A 12,123-nucleotide genomic window follows, 5' to 3' on the forward strand; every position below is an offset into this window, starting at 1 on the left:
CTCCACTTTCCTGCCCCATCCCTTAATTCCTCTGGAGTCCAAAAATCTATCTATCTCCGCCTCGAATATACTCAATGACTGAGCATCCACAGCACTTTGGAGCAGAGAATTCTAAAGATTCACAACCCTGTGAAGAAATTCCTCTTCATCTCAGTTTTAAAAGGCTGGCCCCTTATCCCGAGACTATGCCTCCTAGTTCTAGACACTCCAGCCAGGGGAAACAATCTCTCAGCATCTACCCTGTCAATCCCCCTCAGAATCTTATATGTTTCAATGAGATCACCTCTCATTCTTCTAAACTCCAGAGTATAGGCCCAATCTACTCAATCTCTCCTCATAGGACAACCCTCTCATCCCAGGGAATCAATCTAGTGAACCTTTGTTGCACCACTTCTAAAGGCAAGTATATCCTTCCTTAAATAAGGAGACCAAAACTGTGCACAGTACTCCAGGTGTGGTCTCACCAGAGCCCTGTACAACTGCAGCAAGAATTCCTTACTCTTGTACTCCAACCCTCTAGCAATAAAGGCCAACGTGCCATTTGCCTTCCTAATTGCTTGCTGTACCTGCATACTAACTCTGTTTCTTGTACAAGGACATCCAAATCTCTCTGAACACCAGCATTTAATAGTTTCTCACCATTTAAAAAATATTCTGTTTGTCTATTCTTCCCACCAAAGTGAATAACCTCGCATTTTCCCACATTATACTCCATCTGCCACCTTATTGCCCACTCACTTAACCTGCCTATATCCCTTTGTAGGCTCTTTGCGTCCTCCTCAAGCTTACTTTTCCACCTAGCTTTGTATCATCAGCAAACTTAGATACATTGCACGTGGCTCCTTCATCCAAGTCATTAATATACAGGAAACTTTCGTTTAACTGGAGGTTAAAAGTCCGGAAAGCTCTATCTACCGGCAAAGTTCAGGAGCCGTTTTCTTTAAGTTTTTTTACTTCTCGTTGCTTTTTTTTCCCCAGTCAGGCTCTGCAAGGTCTGTAGCTAAGCAACAGCTTCAGCTAGAGACACTTGCAGCTGCAGCTGACTGTTTTGAAGCCGTTGCTAAGCAACAGGGTTTGTTGGTTCACACGGAGCTGAAAAGCTCTGTATGTTTTAACATTGCTGCTAGTTTATACGGCAGTTTTGATCTAACGGCACCAGCTCGGTCCCGTCAGTGCCAGATACCAGAAAGCTTCCTGTAGACTGTAAATAGCTCAGGCCCAAGCACTGATCCTTGTGGCACATCACTAGTTACAACCTGCCAACCAGAAAATGACTCCTTTATCCCTACTCTCTGTTAACCAATCCTTTATCCATGCTAATATATTACCCTCAACCCCATGAGCCCTTATCTTGTTTAACAACATTTTATGTGGCACCTTATCGAATGCCTTTTGGAAATCCAAATATACTACATCAACTGGTTCCCCTTTATCTACCCTGCTAGTTACATCCTCAAAATTTGTCAAACATGATTTCCCTTTCATAAAACCATGTTGACTCTGCCTAATCATATTATGATTTTCTAAGTACCCCGTTACCACTTCCTTAATAATGGATTCCAGCATTTTCCCGACAACTGATGTCAGGCTAACTGGCCTGTAGTTCCCGGTTTTTTCTCTCCCTCCTTTCTTGAATAGTGGGGTTACATTTGCTACCTTCCAATCCGCTGGGATCTTTCCTGAATCTAGGGAATTTTGGAAGATCACAACCAATGCATCCACTATCTCTGCAGCCACATCTTTTAGAACCCTAGGATGTAGGCCATCAGATCTAGGGGATTTGTCAGCTTTTAGTCCCATTAGTTTCTCAAGTACTTTTTCTCTACTGATATTAATTACTTTAAGTTCCTCGCTCTCATTAGCCCCTTGGTTCCCCACTATTTTTGATATAATTTTTGTGTCTTCTACAGTGAAGACAGATACAAAATATTTGTTTTATGCCTCTGCTATTTCCTTGTTCCCCAATATAATTTCTCCTGTCTCAGCTTCTAAGGTACCAACACTTACTTTTGCTACTCTCTTCCTTTTTACATACATGTAAAAAGCCATACATGCCATAGATAGCATGGCTTGCGTTGTACGCATTCTGGCCATGTGTTGTTGGGCTGCGGAGCGGAGTCATGAGCCAGGTGGTTAAGGGATAGCCCTTGTCGCCCAGTAGCCACCCTCTGGTTTGTCTTGGTGTCTCAAAGACGGAGGGAACAGCGGACTGGCACAGAATAAAAACATCATGACTGCTGCCAGGATACTGGGCATTCACCATCATGATGTGCTAAGCATGGTCGCGCACCAACTGCACATTTAACGAGTGGTCACCTTTGTGGTTGCAGTACATCTCAGCATTTATATACGGTGCTCACAAAGCCATGTGCATGCAGTCAATGGTGCCCTGCACCATGGGGAAGTCTGCTATCCTGGAAAAGCCACGTGCACACTCCGTTTGCTTCTCTCTGGTCAGAGAGAAGACATGAAGTCCCCATTCCTGGCATAAAGAGCATCTGTCAGCTCTCTTATGCAGCAGTGGACAGCGAACTGAGAGGTTACAGATGTCGCCTATTCCAGCCTAGAAGGATCCCGACATGAAGAAATTCAGGGCCAAGATCATCTTCACAGCCACTGGCCTGGAGTGAGGCTGCTGGTTTAGTTGCAAGAGGTGGCAGAATTTTGTGAGCACCTCCTTCGTAAAGCGCAGACACCTCACATGCCACTCCTGGCTCAGGTTGAGGTAAGATAATTGATCTCGGAAGACCCTAGGTGGGCAAGGCCTCCTGCCGAGCCCTTCTTCCCCTCCTCCTTTTCTCTCCACAAGTAGCTTGGCCTCTTTGCTGCCTCTGCTCCATCTCCCCGTCATGCTGCTGGCCAAGGGGAATAACGACTAGAGCACCCATGACCAACGTTCCCGTTTAAGTGCACAGCCGCACAGCGATCTGCAGGTCCCGTGCAGATGACGTTCTAATGTCAAAAAACACGTATGCGCAGTTATTTGAACAGCTGCGCAAGGGTAAGAGAGGGTGATAGCTTCAGCGATGACAATGAAAATGGCAGCACTGGCGTCAAATCAGTATTGCACGCTGCTTGACGTCACGATCTACCTGCTTACCATATTTCTAGCACACGCTCCTAATGGCTGCCTTAACCAAGATGGTATCCGGCACGACCCGCACCAGAGGTGTGCGCGACCTGCTCGGATGCCATTTTGGTCCCAATTCGGCACCAGTAGCACACAAACAACGGGCGTTATGGAACCGAATTTCTAGGCCATGATAAGGTAGATAGCGAGAAACTATTTCCTCTGGTGGGAGAGTCCAGAACAAGGGGGCATAAGCTTAAAATTAGAGCTAGGCTATTCTGAGGTGATGTCAGGAAGCACTTCTTCACACACAGGGTGATGGAAATCTGGAACCATCTCGCCCAAAAAGCTGTTGAGGCTAGGTCAATTGAAAAATTTTAAACTGAGATTGATAATACTTTTATCTAACAAAAATCTAAGGGATATGGAACCAAGGCAGGTAAATGGAGTTAAGATACAGATCAGCCATGAATTAACTGAATGGTGGAACAGACTCAATGGGCTGAATGGCCTACTCCCATTGAGATGTTCCTAGATTCAAAATTTCATAGTATTATTTGGGAAATAGTGGAATGCTCTGGGAGTAGGTTGAAATTGTGCAAGTAGAAAGTAATCATTAATGGGAAGGGTTCAAATTGGGACCACAATGAAGAGCTGAGTTCCTTAATGTTCACTTTTTTTTCTTTAAATGTTTTCTATTCCATTCTGTAAAGTGTTTTGGGATGTTTTCCATCTTAATCATCTTAGTATAAATGCTGAGAAGGACACAACATTCCATTTCAAATGCATTGAAAATTTGTGCGCCAGGCTCGATCTACAGGAAAAACCATTGTAAAAGTGGCAATATGTACAAGCAGTACCAGTCACACCTGTAGGTGGCACAGAAAAGAAACATTTTCCATGTCCGATATGTCATGGTAACGTTAGCATGGCAAAGCAGTTCTTGATATTGAAAATAAATTGTTGTGAATCATGCTGCGTTTCCACATAATGGCCCGTGAGGGCTCTTTAGCACTTGGACACTTCCAGTAGACCATGGCTGGGAGGCTGAATAATAATGGTCAAGCATGCGAAGCAGAAGGCAACTAAACCGCACCCCCACCCCACTGCACCCAACAGACCCAATGGAACTATAGTGGTCACATTGGAAAATGTGACCGTATGAAGTTTTCAGTCTCCTCAGAACCTCGGTGCCATTATATAAATGCAAGTTTTTGTCATTGTTCTTTATCTTATGGTTAGGAGCAATTTTTCAATCTTTTTCTGAAATTGGCCAAAGATTTTTTTCATTCCCCCCCCCCCAGGAGTTAGCATTACTATTAGTTAGAGAGGGTTAGGGTTACACGATGTTGCATTGCCCCAATAGTCTTCTCTCCCTTCTTTTCATATGCTTATTGGAAGTGATGCAAAGTATCCCAATGGTACTCCATAAAAGTAAAGTTTGTAACCTCAACAGCTTTGACTGTGTAGGTGTTAATACGAACAAGGAAAAAAAGTATTAAGGGACTTTTCAATTCATCTGGATTAGAATTGGATTGAAACTAGTCTTTATTGATTTAGGAAAATTCAAGTGATCATTAAAAATATAGTATCATCCTTTTTACTAAGGGCTTGTGTAGTGGATTCCATGACATAGGCTTTTAAATTATTTAGAAAATAGTGTATGAACCACAACAGAACTTCAAACCATTAAGGGAAATTAAATCAATTTAGAATACTGCCTACTGCAAACTTGAAGTGATATGGAGAGTATGCTTCATGAGTGCTTAGTGTGGAACATTAGGCACAAATGTTAAATTAAGCATAATAAGGTAATGCATTTTTGCAAGAAATGCCATTGCAACCAAAATGGCAGTTCTAGCAATTTGATTTGAGCACAGCCAACTTTGAATCATAATCCTGAAAACTATACCATGAGGGTATTTTAAACTTTGCATATTTATTCTCAATTAAAATCTATTTTTCAATTGTATTAATTTTAATGCTGATCCACATTACTGCTTGAAATAAAAGATTCACAAACAATTCAGTAGGGTGAACACGTTAATAACTGGCTTAAGTTTATAAACAAGTAGCACATATCTTACCTATGTCCTGGTCCTGACCTAAACCTTGAAGATGGAATTAAAATAGGATCGTCATCACTGTCATCAGTTTCCCGATTGGCAGATGTTCTAGTAGACTCGTCTGGATTACTCAATCTTACTGGTTCCGACAGTTGTGTGGATTCAGTCATTCTGTTGCTGCTCTCATTACTTTCTTTACTTTGGCAAGATGCTTCTTCTTGCTGTTGTAAGCTTCCCCCATCTAAACCTGCTGGAGCAGACTGACAGCTATAATCTATTACATTGTCCCTGCTCGCTTTCATTGTACTTTCTTCTTTATTGGTTTCCTCTACCTCCACATGCCTCACTTTGCATACTCGTTTACCTGACTGTTCAGATGATTCAGTTGCCGAAACATCTGTAAGAAAACAAATAAGACATAGTAATGAATCAAAATAGACTTTGGATTCAAATCCAAGTTCAAAGGGTCAATTCATGAAATAAGCTAAACCTGAAGTTCAATGGAAAATTTTCAGTTGCATTTTAAGGATCATATGAAGTCTCAGATTCTCTCCACTAATCCAAGGGATAATTACCAATCAAAATCACACTCAGCAATTCTAATTAACAGAATCAGCAGCTGTTCAGAATACTTGTGCATTTACCATTTTTGGACATGAGACCAGATGACGAAGAAAGTTAAACATTGACCTGGAATTTGTGGTCAGTGATGATGCAACAGTGCTCGCACTGATCTCGAAGAAAGCTGCCCACAAAGATCTAGCGATCTCCATGGCGTGAATTTCAGCTCTCCTGACCTTTGTTTCATCCTGGTACCAAATCAAGCGAATTTCCAGCATCCAACAACAGTGATGTCATCAAGCAGGCTAAGCAGCCAATCACACTGAAGAATTCTTACACAACAAACCAGGAAGTAAAATGCACAGATTCTAAATGACTTTTTACAAATTTTACAGAGAGCGAAATAAAGATTGGGGCATACACACAGGATTAAGATGGAAGCTGAAATATCATAAACAAACTTAAAAATATATATATTATTTTAAAAACTATGTAATTCTTAATCATATAATGGAAAAATTTGACATTCCACAAATATAAAATTAGTTTATCAGGGTCAGAACGGTTGTTCAGCAGTCAGTATGCCGTTAAAAACCCAGTTACACCTCATTCAACGATAACTTTTTGGGGGGGGGGGTTGGTTTAACAGCGATATTCCAATGTAATAGGGGAAGGTAGTGTAGTGGTAATGACATCTGAGCTAGTAATCCAAAGGCCTGGACTAACGATCCAGAGACGTGAGTTCAAATCCCACCACGGCAGCTGGGGAATTTAAATTCAGTTAATTAAATAAATCTGGAATAAAAAGTTAGTATCAGTAATGGTAACCATAAAACTATTGGATTGTCGTAAAAACCCATCTGGTTCACTAATGCTCTTTATCCTCTAGGATCTGACCTTTGGAGCTGCATGTGATCGTTGTTAAAAGGTCAGTAGCAACAACATCTGTCCATGTGCATTTCCAGATTTCTCCTGCAATTTACACAAGTAGTGTGGTGATTATGGTGCAACACAGCATGGCACGTTGTGAAATTAAGTTCAATACATTTGGTAATTTGTGGGATAGCAAAATGATCATGAAAGCTGTTGCTTTATCATTTTAAAAACCCAACTAGTTCATTGATGCCCGCTACGTGGTCAAGCTGACACATGACTTTAATCCACACTAAATGGTTAACTAGCTTTGGTGGGGACCAAATTGAAGGTCAATTGTAAATTTCAAAACTGAAGACTGTACTAGAAAGACTGGTATTCTTAGAGTGGATATGTCACCTGGTCCAGATGGCTTGCATCCCAGGTTGCTAAGGGAATTAGGGGAGGAGATAGCAGAAGGGTTTGCTATAATTTTCCAATCTTCCCTAGATGCGGGGGAGGTGCCTGAGGATTGGAAAGTGGAAAATGTGACCCCATTGTTCAAGAAAGGGTGTAAGGACAATCCTAGTAACTACAGGCCGGTCAGTTTAACATCAGTAGTGGGTAAAGTTTTACAAACAATAATCAAGGAAAAAATTAATGGACACTTGGAAAGGTTTAAGCTAATTAAGGAGAGCCAACACGGATTTGTAAAAGGCAGATCGTGTTTGACTAATCTAATTGCAGTTTTTGATGAAGTAACAGGGAGGATTGATGAAGGGAATGCAATGGATTTTGTCCACATGGATTTTCAGAAGGCGTTTGACAAAATACCACAGAACGCTGGTTAACAAAATTGAGGCTCATGGAATAGGTGGGTCAGTGGCAGCTTGGCTAAGGAATTGGCTTAAGGGTAGAAAACAGCGAGTTGTGGTAAATGGCTGTTTTTCAGACTGCGGTTATGGTAGACAGTGGTATTCTCCAAGGGTCAGTGCTGGGGCCACTGCTTTTTAAAATGACCTAGATATTGGAATACAGAGTAGAATTTCTAAATTTGCAGATGACACAAAACTTGGGGGTGTGGCAAACAGTGAGGATGATACCAATCGACTGCAACAGGACATAGAAAGGCTAGCAGAATGGGCAGACAAGTGGCAGATGGAATTTAATACAGAGAAGTGTGTGGTGATGCATTTTGGCAGAAGGAACAGGGAGAGGCAATATATACTTAATGACACAGTTTTAAAGAGTGTGCAGGGACAGAGAGACCTGGGAGTTAATGTGCATAGGTCCCTGAAGGTGGCAGGACATAGTGAGAGTGGTTAGGAAAGCATATGGGTTCTTGGGCTTCATAAATAGAGGTATTGAGTATAAAAGTAGAGAAGTTATGCTGAACCTTTATAAAGTGCTGATTAGGTCACAATTAGGTATTGCGGCCAGTTCTGGTCACCACACTTTAGGAAGGATGTGAAGGCACTTGAGAGGGTGCAGAGGAGATTTACCAGAATGGTTCCGGGGATGGGGGTTCATAGGTACAAGGACAGGTTGGAGAAGCTGCATTTGTTTTCATTAGAGCAAAGGAGGTTTGAGGGGTGATTTGATGGAGGTGTACAAGATTATGACGGGTTTGGATAGGCTAGACGGGGAAAGGCTGTTCCCACTAGTTGATGGCACAAGGACTAGGGGATACAGATTTAAGGTTTTGGGCATGAGATACAGGGGGGATATGAGGAAAACTTTTTTACACAGCAATTGGTGAGGGCCTGGAACTCGCTGCCGATGGAAGTGGTGGAAGCGGACACACAATGTTTTTAAGCGGAGACTGGATAGGCACTTGAAGAAAATGAGCTTGCAGGGCTACGGGGATAGAGCAGGGGAATGGGACTGACTGGATTGCTCTACAGAGAGCCGGCACGGACTCGATGGGCTGAATGGCCTCCTTCTGTGCTGTTATGACTCGAGGACTCCATGACTCTTGACCGCTTCACTCTACTGCATCTGTGTTGTCAGACTGCTTGCCCAACATCCAGTCCTGGATGAGCTGAAACCAGCTCCAGTGAAACATTGGGATGACCAAAGCCAATGTCTTCGGCTTCCACCACAATCTCTGTTCTCTATCGACCGATTCCATCCCCTTCCACGCTGAACCAGGCTATTCGCAACCTCAGCGTCCTATTTGATCCTGAGCTGAGCTTCCGACCCCATATCTTCTCCATCACAAAGACTGCCTACTTCCACCTCCATAACATTGCCCATCTCCACCCCAGCAAGAGCACATCTGCTGATGAAACCCTCATCCATGTTTTTGTTACCTCCAGACAGGATTATTCCAATGCTCTCTTGGATAGCCTCCTACCTTGCACACTCCATAAACTTGAGATCATCTAAAACTCTGCTGTCTGTATCCTAACTCATACCCTATATTGGCTCCCAGTCCACCAACACTTCAATTTGAAAATTCTGCGACAGATGGTGACTGAACCAACAAGAGGGAAAAACCTACTTGACCTCATCCTCACCAATCTACCTGTCGCAGATGCATCTGTCCATGACAGCATTGACCACTGCACAGTCATTGTGGAGATGAAGTCCCATCTTCACACTGAAAACACCCTCCATCGTGTAGTATGGCACTACCACCGTGCTAAATGGGATAGATTCAAAACAGATCTAGCAGCTCAAAACTGGGCATCCATGAGGCGCTGTGAGCCATCAGCAGCAGCAGAATTGTATTCCACCACAATCTGTAACCTCATGGCCCGGCATATCCTTCACTCTACCATTACCACCAAGCCAGGAGGGACCAACCCTGGTTCAACAAGAGCGTAGAAGAGCATGCCAGGAGCAGCACCAGGCATACCTAAAAATGAGGTGCCAACCTGGGGAAGCTGCAACACAGGACTACATACATGCTAAAAAGCAGAAGCAGCATGCTATAGACAGGGCTAAGCGATCCCACAATCAACAGATCAGATCAAAGCTCTGCAGTCTTGCCACGTCCAGTCGTGAATGGTGGTGGACCATTAAACAACTAACGGGAGGAGGAGGCTCCAAGAATATCCCCATCCTCAATGATGGTGGAGCCCAGCACGTGAGTGCAAAAGACAAGGCTGAAGCGTTTGCAACCAACTTCAGCCAGAAGTGCCGAGTGGATGATTCAAATCGGCCTACTCCTGAGGTCCCCACCATCACAGAAGCCATTCTTCAACCAATTCGATTCACTCCACGTGATATCAAGAAACTGCTGAGCGCATTGGATACAGCAAAGGCTATGGGCCCCGACAACACCCCGGCTATCGTGCTGAACACTTGTGCTCCAGAACTAGCCGCGCCTCTAACCAGTACAGCTACAACACTGGCATCAATCCGACAATGTGGAAAACTGCCCAGGTATGTCCTGTCCACAAAAAGCAGGACAAATCCAACCCGGCCAATTACTGCCCCATCAGTCTACTCTCAATCATCAGCAAAGTGATGGAAGGTGTCATCGACAGTGCTATCAAGCGGCACTACTCACCAATAACCTGCTCACTGATGCCCAGTTTGGGTTCCGCCAAGACCACTCTGCTCCCGACCTCATTACAGCCTTGGTCCAAACATGGACAAAGGAGCTGAATTCCAGAGGTGACTGCCCTTGACATCAAGGCAGCATTTAACCGAGTCTGGCATGAAGGAGCCCTAGTAAAACTGAAGTCAATGGGAATTGTGGGGAAAACTCTCCACTGGCTGGAGTCATACCTAGCACAAAGGAACAGAAGGTCAGAAATGGGGATGTTCGCTGATGACTGCACAGTGTTCAGCGCCATTCGCAATTCCACAGATAATGAAGCAGTCCATGCCTGCATGCAACAAGACCTGGACGACGTTCAGGCTTGGGCTGATAAGTGGCAGGTAACATTCGCGCCACAGAAGTGCCAGGCAATGACTATCTCCAACAAGCGAGAGTCTAACCACCTCCCCTTGACATTCAATGGCATTACCATCGCCGAATCCCCCACCATCAACATCCTGGGGGTCACTATTAACCAGAAACTTAACTGGACCAGCCACATAAATACTGTGGCAACAAGAGCAGGTCAGAGGCTAGGTATTCTGCGGCGAGTGTCTCACCTCCTGACTCCCCAAAGCCTTTCCACCATCTACAAGGCAGAAGTAAGGAGTGTGATGGCATACTCTCTACTTGCCTGGATGAGTGCAGCTCCAACAACACACAAGAAGCTCGACACCATCCAGGACAAAGCAGCCCATTTGATTGGCACCCCATCCACCACCTTAAACATTCACTCCCTCCACCACCGGCGTACCGTGGCTGCAGTGTGTACCATCTACAAGATGCACTGCAGCAACTCGCCAAGGCTTCTTCGGCAGCACCTCCCAAACCCGCGACCTCTTCCACCTAGAAGGACAAGGACAGCTGGCGCATGGGAACACCTACACCTCCAAGTTCCCCTCCAGGTCACACATCATCCTGACTTAGAAGTATATCGCCGATCCTTCATTGTCGCTGGGTCAAAATCCTGGAACTCCCTACCTAACAACACTGTGGGAGTACCATCACCACACGGACTGCAGCGGTTCAAGAAGGCGGCTCACCACCACCTTCTCAAGGGCAACTAGGGACGGGCAATAAATTCTGGCATTGCCAGCGATGCCCTGATCCCATAAACGAATTAAAAAAAAAAAGTTCTTGTCCTTCAGTGTGATTTCAATTGATTACTGGCTCTGGGGAGTTCCACAGCACACGCTGTGGCAGAGCAGATAATAACTGACTGCAACTTCTGGATTTCCGCGTTTATCTCCGCATGTGCTAAATCCTGAAGTTGCTGTCAGTTTAACAGGGATAATGACGTTGAACGCTGACAGTTTCGACGTCATTACCACTGCAAAATCCAGGCCACTGCAATAAGTAGAACAAATAGAAAAACAAAGTTGAAGACCGGGCAGCTGGTGGATCAGAAAGACACAACACTACCACACTCTCCACTAGACTATTGGTGTTTGAACACTTTGGGCGCGATCTTGCCAGCCCTGGGGAGGTGGGTTTGGAGGCGGGACTGCCGGGAAAATGGCAGAATCTGGGGGCGGATGCCATCTTCCCAGGAGGCGGGTAGCCGACCCGCGCCGGGTCCTGTCTCCTGTTGTGCGCTGTGAAGGTAAGTGATGGGTGCAAGTGTGGAGAGGTAAGTATGTGAGGGGAGTGGAAAGTGATAGAAAATGGTTACTTACCTTTGTTTCTTCCTGCAGGCTTCAACAGTTGGGGATGCGGAGAGTCTCGCATCTCACCAGCAGAGATGACAGATGGCTGCTGCATTCTCCATCTAATTTCTGCTCACAAAAGAGGTTTGATGAGTCTTGAATACAAGGACTCATCAAACAACATAGAATGTCAGTGTTTGACAGCTTCACAGAGCTGTCAAACGATGACAATTTATCTGTCAAAAATTTTTGACAGATGAAATGTCATACGTTGACATTCTCTGTAACCGGCTTCCCCTTAATTGGCCTGCTAAGCCCGCTGGGCAGGCTTAACAAGGTCAATCAAGGGAAAATAGCGTGGGTAAGCCAGAAGTCGAT

The 12,123-nt window shown here is 44.5% G+C and overlaps 1 protein-coding gene across 9 annotated transcripts in view; it reads right to left on the reverse strand.

Annotated features, from left to right (window-relative positions):
• The window catches only part of dcaf6 (ddb1 and cul4 associated factor 6), a 176,055-nt gene that overhangs the window by 50,585 nt on the left and 113,347 nt on the right, over nucleotides 1–12,123 (reverse strand). For 7 of the 9 annotated variants that reach the window (XM_086006714.1, XM_086006716.1, XM_086006715.1 and 4 more), the window contains 2 exons: nucleotides 6,595–6,669; nucleotides 5,158–5,533 (listed from right to left, as the gene is read on the reverse strand). In XM_086006714.1, the coding sequence (XP_085862840.1) occupies nucleotides 5,158–5,533; nucleotides 6,595–6,669 (451 nt within the window). The remainder of the gene's footprint in view (nucleotides 1–5,157; nucleotides 5,534–6,594; nucleotides 6,670–12,123) is intronic. The other 2 variants (XM_086006719.1, XM_086006713.1) reach the window with 1 other exon arrangement.

Source organism: Somniosus microcephalus, chromosome 14 (genome assembly GCF_052327205.1).
Source record: "Somniosus microcephalus isolate GS21.2 chromosome 14, FLI_Smic_1.0, whole genome shotgun sequence".
Taxonomy (NCBI): domain Eukaryota; kingdom Metazoa; phylum Chordata; class Chondrichthyes; order Squaliformes; family Somniosidae; genus Somniosus; species Somniosus microcephalus.